The sequence below is a fragment of the Aureococcus anophagefferens genome (assembly GCF_000186865.1).
Source record: "Aureococcus anophagefferens unplaced genomic scaffold AURANscaffold_10, whole genome shotgun sequence".
Classification (NCBI taxonomy): domain Eukaryota; class Pelagophyceae; order Pelagomonadales; family Pelagomonadaceae; genus Aureococcus; species Aureococcus anophagefferens.
The window spans coordinates 1,309,138-1,318,038 of record NW_008705570.1 but is presented as its reverse complement, the minus strand read 5'-3'; the positions used below and the strand labels follow the sequence as shown (position 1 = coordinate 1,318,038).

General features: G+C 72.0%; 3 protein-coding genes across 3 annotated transcripts in view; 1 reads left to right on the top strand and 2 right to left on the bottom strand.

The window, feature by feature from the left end:
• Positions 1-3,185: 3,185 nt before the first annotated feature.
• AURANDRAFT_71722 (hypothetical protein) lies at positions 3,186-5,853 on the top strand (the record flags this gene model as incomplete). Its single annotated transcript, XM_009039117.1, has 3 exons — positions 3,186-4,495; positions 4,594-5,056; positions 5,339-5,853. 3 exons carry the CDS (start codon positions 3,186-3,188, stop codon positions 5,789-5,791), a joined length of 2,226 nt encoding a protein of 741 aa, XP_009037365.1.
• Positions 5,854-6,026: 173 nt separating this feature from the next.
• On the bottom strand, positions 6,027-6,428 carry AURANDRAFT_15095 (hypothetical protein; the record flags this gene model as incomplete). Its single annotated transcript, XM_009039056.1, has 1 exon — positions 6,027-6,428. A coding segment is annotated over one exon (402 nt), but the record flags the coding sequence as incomplete, so codon positions are not given.
• A 1,642-nt stretch (positions 6,429-8,070) lies between these two features.
• The window catches only part of AURANDRAFT_64531 (hypothetical protein), a gene marked incomplete at both ends in the record, with an annotated part of 7,096 nt that continues 6,265 nt past the window's right edge, over positions 8,071-8,901 (bottom strand). The window contains one exon of the mRNA XM_009039055.1: positions 8,071-8,793. Coding sequence (XP_009037303.1) covers positions 8,071-8,793 — 723 coding nt within the window. The remainder of the gene's footprint in view (positions 8,794-8,901) is intronic.

Genomic DNA, 8,901 nt, shown 5'->3' with positions numbered 1-8,901 from the left:
GCCGGCCCCCGGCGCGGGCGCGTCGCCGGAGCGCGACCCGCCCAAGGTCGCCTTCCTCTTCCTCGTCGGCGGCGACGTCGCGACGGAGCCGCTGTGGCGGAGCTTCTTCGCGACCGACTTCGCGGCGAGGCGCGCGTCGGTCTACGTGCACCCGCCCCGGGGCTACCTCTTCCCCGAGGGCTCCTTCTTCGAGGACAAGGCCGTGCCCCAGGACGACCGCTACGAGGTGACGTGGGCGTCCCTGGCCATGGTCCACGCGGAGCTCGTTCTGATCGCGCACGCGCTGAAGGACCCGCGCAACGAGCGCTTCGTGCTGCTGTCGGAGACGGACGTGCCGCTCTGGCCCTTCCCCTGCATGTACGGGACCCTCTTTTCGTCGTCGCTGTCCTACATGGAGACGAAGGAGACGCAGGAGCGCTTCGCGATGTACGAGTTCCGCAACGGCACGGGCCCCCTGCTGGAACACTGGCGCAAGGGGTCCCAGTGGTTCGCTCTAACGCGGGACCACGCCGCGGCCGTCGCCCACGACTCCGAGATCCGGCGCTGGTACAAGGCCTTCGCGCGCACGCAGCTCCAACGGCGGAAGGTCGACGGCAAGGGCCTCTGGGGCAAGGTCACGCACGTCATGAACAAGCCGTCGTTCACCGACGAGCACTACGTCCAGACGACGCTAGCCAAAGCCGGCGTGGAGGACCAGGTGCTGCCCGTGTCGCTGACCTTCGCGACGTTCGGGCGGAAGCACGAGTACACCGTGTGGGGCAACGGCGGCGAGCGGCCCTTTCGTTTGGACGACGCGCAGTGGCACGCGGTCCAGTTCGGGGCCTTATCCCTCGACGCCATGGACAAGATGCACGAGCTCTGCGCCTACGATGTGGGCCGCGTGGGCCCCGGCGACGACGACGCGCAGGCGCCCGCGGCGCGGCCCGCGCGGACGAAAGCCGGGCCCTACGACCCGGCCAAGCTCCAGTGCTCCGTCATCGGCGCGGGGCCCGTCTCCGGGAAATACGCGCCCTGCTTCCTCTTCGGGCGCAAGATCCACGCCGAGGCCGTCTTCTACTACGCGGAACTTTCCGCGGAGTTCTTCCTCGAGCGGGAGCGGCCCGGATTGCGCGCGCCCTTCTCGCGCGCGCGCGTCGCCCAGCGGCGCGACGCGGCCCAGGAGACGGCCCACTCGCTCACGGGCAAAGGGATCGCGCCGGCCGGCGACTACGCGACGGCGCACATGCAGGCCGTCCTCGCCGCGCTTCCGGCGGAGACGCGGGACGCGCTCTACGCCGCGCGCGACAAGGCCGCGGGCCACTAGCGCCGGCGCCCCGCCACCGGCGGGGTCTTCTAATTCGGAGATTAATACTGTGGCCGGATCTCGACGCCCGGCGCGAGGGCGGACGCGCACGCGGCGTCGAGGAGCGTGGCGGCGACGGCCGTCGTCGTCGCCGGGCCGTGGTGGCGCATGTCGCCGGGCACGAGCGGGTCGGACGACGCCAGCGCCGTCGGGCTCCAGGCGTCGACGACGTGGACGCCCAGGGCCCGCGCGGCGGCGGAGGCCGCGTCGTTGAGCGCTTCGACGCGCGGCCTGTGTGGAAATCAAATCTTAAACCCGACTTCAATGTGCGCGTATGAGACAGTTTCGACGCAAGCTCTTCGGCTGTGCTTCGAGAACTCGACGAGAGCAATCGATTCGTCCAAAAATCAGCCGAATCGACGTCGATTTGATCGAGATAGAGAGGTTTGAAGTTTTTGCTGGACAGGGCGTTCCACTGGTTGATTTCCACACAGCGCGCGGCTCCGTCATCGTCCGCTTGCCCTGGGCGACGTGGTGGGGCACGTCGTCCCGCGTCGAGTACTTGCGGTCGCAGGCCGCGACCCCGAAGAGCTGGTGCGGGAAGACGGCCGTCGTCGCGACCACGAAGACCTTGGCGAAGCGCCGCTTCGCGTCGGCGAGGAGCTCCGCGACGGCGTTTTGGTAAACTTCTACGTCGCCGTAGGCGCACTGCCATAAACCCGCAAAATTCAGCAGGGCCGTCGCGCCCGGGCCCGCGGCGTCGGCGCCGGCGGCGAGCTGGCTCCGGAAGGCGCTGCCGTTCGCGGGCAGCGTCCCGCGGAAGGGGACGTAGCGGACGTCGCCGGAGAACCCGAGCTCGCACTCGAGGAACGACGCCGCGTGGCGCGTCACGGAGTCGCCGAAGAAGACGACGCGCCGCCGCCGCAGGCACTGCCGCGCGCCGCGCACCGTGAAGCGCCGCAGCGCGCACGCGTCGGGCGCCCACGCGACGGCCGCGGGCGGCTCGTAGGCCGCGGCGAACGCGGCCGCGGACCGCCGCCCGGCGGCCTCGAAGGCGTCGGCGACGACGGCCGCCTCGAAGGGCCCGCCGTCGCGCGACGCGCACGTCCGGTTCCGCGGCGCGTCGCTGAAGAGCGTCGCGGCGGCGGCGGGCGCGGCCGTCCAGCGGCCGCGCGCGCGCCGGAGCGCCGCCGCCGCCGGGGGCTCCGCCGCGGCGCCGGAGGCCCGGCGCCGCCGCGCCGCCGCGCCGCAGTGGCCGAGGCCGCCGCGCGGCGCGAAGGGCGCCGGCGCGCCGCGGTCGTGCGCCGCCGCGAGCGCGGAGAGCGTCCCGCGGCCCGCCGCGGCCGGGCCCGGCGCGGGCGCGCGGACCTCGAGGACCGGCGCGCCGAGGAAGGGCACGACGGCCGTCTTCGCCGCCGTCGGGCCCCGCGTCGCCGCCTCGAGCGACGCGTACTCGGCGAAGAGCGCGACGCGGAGCTCCGCGGCGGCCGGGTGGCCGGCGGCGACGACCGCGACGCACAGCGCCGCGCCGCAGCCGTCGACGGCCGCGACGCTCTCGGGCGAGTAGAGCGCGAGGAATTTGCCGGCGCCGTCGAGCGCCGTGACCGTCGCGCGGAACACGGGCGCCGCGTGCGAGCTCTCGGCGACGCCGACGACGACGACCGTCGCGTCGGCGGAGACGGCGTAGCCGCTCGCGGCGCCGGCGAGGCATTGCGTTGCTGCGTTGTCGCGTCGTGGCGTGTGCAACGACAGCATTGCGATGGTTGTTACGGCGGCGGCGAGCGCGAGGATGCCTCGCGCCGCGGCCATCGCGTGTATTTTTTGCCAGAGGTTTGGGTAAACATGTTTATTTGAAGTGCTGGACGATGGAGCCATCCTAGATAGCCATCCTGAGCAGCCCATCATGGCCGCGCTGCGCGTCGTCGTCGAGCTCGGCGACCAGCGGTTCGCCGTCAGCGTGCCCGCGCGGCACCACGACCGCAGCGTCGGCAGAGTGCTCCTGAGACCGCTGGAGAAGCAGGGCTTCCTCGTCGAAGAGCTGCTCCTCGGCGGCCGGCCCCTGGATCCGGCGTCGCTCGTGTCGCGGGTGCCGTGGCCGCCGTCGCCGGTCGTCCGCGCGCTTCCGCCGCTGCCGCTACTCGAGCTGGCGGCGGTGCCCGACGACTTCCAGGTCGTGAAGTGGCGCGGCTTCGGCGAAGCGGCGTCGGCAAGCCTGAAAGGCCCGTCCGGCCGCCCGGCGGCGGCGTGGGTCGCGAGCGCGAGCGCCGCCGAGCGCGAGGCGACGACGCCCGTGCTGCCCATCGCCGGCGGCTGCACCGTCGCCGCGCAGCCCGCGGAGAGCGGCGCCCACGAGCTCGTCCTCTACGACGACCTCGGGCTACGAAAACGCGCGATGCCCCTCTCCGTTAAAGCCCCGCCGCCGCTGGCGCGGCCCTGGGCGACGCTGCCTCGCGCGCGCAAGGACGAGGTGCGGCGCTGGCTCCGACGGTGCGGCCGCTGCCGAGCGTTCGTCGACGGCTCGGACATGCTCCAGCTGCCCCTGCCGCCGGAGGACGACGGCGCCGCGGACGCGCCCCTCGCGTGGACCCGGCCGGCGCCGGGCCGCGTCGCCGTCCTCCGCGACTTCATTCCCGCCGCGCTCGCGGCGCGGGCGATCCGCGCCGCCGAGGCCCACCTCGTCGAGGCGGCGGCGCACACCGTGGGCGTCGGCGAGGCGCGGCCGGCGTACTCGTCGCGCGCGTACCGCACGAACCGTTCCTGCTTCCTCGACGCGCACGACGAAGGCGTCGTGAGGGCGATCCGCGCCGCGGTGCGGGCCGCGTTTCCAGAGGTCGAGGGCCGCGAGCTCGAGCTCCAGGTCGTGCACTACAAGCCGGGCGAGGTCTTCCGCCTGCACTCGGACGTGGGCGTCCGGCGCAACGACGGGACCTTCGGACGGTCCTGGTCCATGTTCGTGTACCTGCGGGGGCCGGCGGGCGGCGGAGGCGGCACGGTCTTCCCGCGGCTCGCGAGCTCGGACGTCTACGACGGCGCCACGGGCGCCGTCCACCTCGACTGCTGCGAATCGGTGGACGGCGGCGGCGTGTCGCTCAAGCCCGAGGACGGCTCCGCGCTGGTCTGGCGCAACGTCGACGACCACGACCGCCGCGACCGCCGCGCGTTCCACGCCGGCGCCGCCGTCGCGGAGGGCCAGGAGAAGTGGGGGCTGAACGTGTGGCTGCCGCTGTCTCCGGCAGCGTCCTGTGTGGGACGAGTTTCGAGAGATGTGGGGCGGGAAAACGATGAGACATCGTCACCGTCAAGCTTGGCAGGTCTCCGGCGATCCAGGTCGCGACGCTCTCGGTGGCGCCGCTCTGCCCGGGCCGGACGGACCACGTCCGCGTCGCCCGGGTCCTGCGGGAGGCGGCCGTCGCCGACGTCGCCGCGGCCGACGAGCCGCCCGTCGCGCCGCGGGGGCTTCGGGAGGCGGCCGTCGCCGACGTCGCCGCGGCCGACGAGCCGCCCGTCGCGCCGCGGGAGCGCGGCCGCGGGCCGGCGCCGGCGCCGCTCGCGGCCTTTCGCGCGCTCGCGGCGGCGCTGCCCGGCGACCTCGCGCTCGCCTGGGGCGGCCGCGACGTCGTCCAGTTCTGCCTGCGGACGGTCGAGGACGTCGTCGGCGGCGCGGCGGACCGCTGGCTCGAGGCGCGCGGGTCCCTGCCGGGCTGGCGCCGCGACGCGGTCGCGGCCGCGCTCCGCGGCGCCGCGGCGGACCTCGGCCTGGCGATCCGCGTCGACGTGGCCTGGAGGACGCTGTAAGGCCCGGGGGTGTGTCGCCCAGGGGTGCGGCCGCGGAGGCGCGCGCCCGGACGTGTATTAGCGGCGCGGCATCGATGGCCTCATCGACGGCATCATCATCTCGAGAGCGAGCGACTTGGCTCTCGAGTGGCTGCGTATTGAGTCCATCAGCCGCGCGCGCCGGCCCTGCACACCCCGCGTCGCTCACCGCCGCGGTCACCGCCGCCTCCCCCGTCCGCCGCGCCGCACGCCGCGCCGCGCCCGCGCCGCCGCCGCGTCGAGACCATGGGCGAGGAGAAGCCGGGCCTGCTCATGAACACGGCCGTGGGGACGGTCTGCGGCGCCGTCTACGGCTCCGTCGTGTCCGCCTGGGTCGCCCCGAAGATCGGGAAGCTCGACGGCGTCGAGCTGAGCCAGGACGCGCTGCCGAGCTTCCGCACGATGACGCGGCACGTCGGCGGCCACGCGCTCGTCTTCGGAGGCGTCGCGGCGGCGTTCTCCGTCGGCGAGGCCGTCGGCGGCGCCATGCGCGGCGAGGACGACGTCGTCGCGGCCTTCACGGGCGGCGCGACGGCCGGCGCCGTGCTCGGCGTCGCGCGGACGAAGACCATCGGCCACGGCCTCGCGTTCACGCTCGGCTTCGGCGCGCTGTCGGCCTTCGTCCACCTCGCCCACGGGTCCTTCATCCAAGACAAGGAGAAGCAGCACGCGCGGCACTCCGTGACGCGGGTCTAGGGCGGGGGAGCCGGGGGAGCCGGGGCCCCCACTTTTAAGCCATCGCGCGAGGTCGCGGATCCAGACTCGGGTCCGAGTCGACTTCCCCGGGCCGGCTGGCACGCCCTCCCGGGATAGATAGCTTAAGTATGAGGGCGCGCGCGGCGACTTTGAGGGCGGGCCGCGCCGCGGCGCGTATCAACTATCGTTCTTCCTGCTCAGCCATGCAATCGAGAGCAGCCTTGGCCTCCTCGTACCCCCTGGCGGCCGCGCTCTTCAACCAGCGTTTGGCTTCTTCCAGGTCGATATCCATGCCACGTCCTAGCCAGCAATAAATGCCCATCATGTACTCGGCCGGCGCAGAACCTTGCTCTGCGGCAAGCTTGTAGTAGCGTCCAGCCTCCGTAAAATTCCCAGATATTTCAAGTTTGACGGCGAAGTTGTGTTGCGCATGAGGAAATCCACCATCAGCCGCAGTACGAAACAGCTGCATGGCCTTGCTCTTGTCAGATTTGACACCGTCCCCCTTTTCATACATCCAAGCGAGCTTGTCCATCGCCTTCATATTCCCGAGCTCCTCACCGCGCTTGTAAATCTTGAACGCCTTCTTCGCCGATCTCTTTAGGCCGAGAGTACCTCGATAATAGGCCTCTCCCAAAGTGATGATTGCTTCCGGAACATCATTCTCCACGTGGCGACGAAGGTGAGCCAACGTCTCCGCATGAGATTTTATGCGCGGGGTGCGACAGAAAGGACACGACGACCCTATTTTTTCTGTGCACGACATGCAGATTATCCGGGCGCAACAGGTGAGAAAATTGGAGTTCGCATTCACGCCCCACTCCTCGAGACAGATCGGGCAACACGACCCGGACCGCGCACCGTAGTATGCCACTGGCGCCGGCGCCGGGTTCGCCTCGCGCCGCGCGCGGGCGGCCTCGTGTTCCGCGGCGATGCGCGCGCGGACCTCGTCGGCGTGCGACCGCGGCGCGGGGCCGTAGACGACCTCCTCTGGCGGCGACGGCGGCGGCGTCGGCGCCTCGGCCCGCGCCGCCTCCGCCGCGCGCTCGTCTCGGATCTTCTTGCACGCCTTCCGGTGTCCGCGGTCGCGCCAATCGATTCTTTGGCACTCGGTCGTACAGTACCTGCGTCGCGCGTCACGGCCACGCGCCGCCCCCGACCCGTTGCGCCGGCGCGCACTGTGTCGTCCCGCAGGGACAGTTCAATTTCGCCTTCTCTCCGCAAATGGTGCAGGTCAGGCGGAGCTTCAGTGCTTTCGCCCGCGCCTTGACCTTTTCGAACTCGCGAACTTTCTTCTGCCAGTCCTTCTCTTGCCCGTCGGCCATCGTTAACTTGACGTGTCTAGTCGTTGTTTGGCGCACCCCCTATTGTCCGAGGGTCAATTTTTGCCGCGCCGATTATCTGCCGAGTGGCGAGACTTTGGCGAGCACGAGCGCCTATTAAGGGGGGCGCCGTCAAAATACCATGCCAGGGGACACGCGCAATCAGGCGGCGGAGGCCATGATGGAGGCGGTCACGCGGGACCTGCTCCCCGCCTTGCGATCAGGGGAACTGAGCAGGGAAGACTTTGAGCAGATCGTCGTCAACCGATTGACTTTTCCTGAGCGCATGCGGGAGCAGCGCCAGCGGGATAGCTCGGCGGCCGAGGTCGACGTCCCGACGGAGGAGATCGTCGCGATCCTCGGCAAGGGCACGACTCACGACTTCGGCGCGGACGTCGAATTCGCGGCGACGCTCGACGCGCTCAACGCGGTGCTCTCGGGCCCGCCGAGCTCGCCGGAGCGGCGCGGCCGGTGGCCGCGAGGCATCGTCCTCGACGCGGACCCCGTGGCGACGTGCAAGATCATCGACAACGCCATTTGCATCGCCTTCGCGTCCGAGGACGCCGCGCGCGTCTGGGTCTGGAAGATGAACTACGAGGTCTTCGCCGGCGAGGGGGCCCAGTTCCCCTACATCAAGAACATGGAAAGTTTCGACACGTTCCGCCTGCCGGACAACCTCAACCACCTCATGCGCTACGTCGTCGGGCGGCGCTTCGCGAACGTCGACGGCGAGCTCGTCCTTGCGCTCGGCGCGGACGACGACGTCGGCCGCTACGAGGCCGGCTTCGGACGCCCGGAGGACGGCCGCGAGCCCCTGTCGACCTGGCTCGCGCGCTGCGTCAAGCGCCTCAAGGGCGACCTCGACTACGTCACGGCGAACTACGACGACCTCCCGCCCGGCGCGCCGCGCGACGACGTCGTCGATACGTCGATGGAGTAAAGAAGGCGCCAGTAAACTTACACCGACGGCGCCCGGCGCCGCTTCGGCTTCTTCTTGCGGTTCGCGCGCGTCGCCTTCACCTTGGAGACCATGTCGGCGACGTCGTCGCCGACGAGGCGGCCGATGTCGTCCGCGTCGGGCCCCGGCGCGGACCGGGCCGGCTCCGAGGGCCGCGCGGCCTTGGGGCTCGGCGGCCCCGCGCCGCCGGCGGCGACGACGTCGGCGTCGAGGGCCAGGGAAGGCGGCGGCGGCGGCGCCAGCGACGCGCGGAGGTTGAGGAACGAGTCCGTGAGCCGCGAGAACGTCGTCGGCGACAGCGCGCCCGCGAGCGCGTCGGGGCTCGGCGCGTCGCGCGGCGAGCGGCCGTCCGCGTCGCAGGAGACGACGGACGCGTCGCCGCGGACCGACGGCGGCGCCGACGACCCGGACACGACCGGCGACGAGAACGCGGACGGGATTGGCGGCGACGGCGGCTCGCTCGTCGAGTAGAGCGACGACAGCGGCCGGCCCTCCGAGAAGGGCGCGAAGAAGCCGCCGGCCGACGGCGACGCCGCCCGGTCGGGCCGCGGGTCGATGGCCGCGAGGTCCTCGGCCGACGGCCCGCGGAACGCGAGGCGCCCCGGCGACGGCGGCGGCGGCGGCGCGCCGCCGTCGTCGGACGACGCGTCGTCGAACGGCGAGCGGCGCGTCTGGGACGCGGCGACGTGGAGCGACGAGCTCTGGGAGAGCGCGACGGACCGCTGCGACGGCGCGGGGCTCGACGGCGCCGACGAGCCCGCCGCGGCGCGCGGCGCCGACGACGACGGCGCGTCCGACGCGTCGTCGCGCAAATCGCGGAGCTGGGGCGA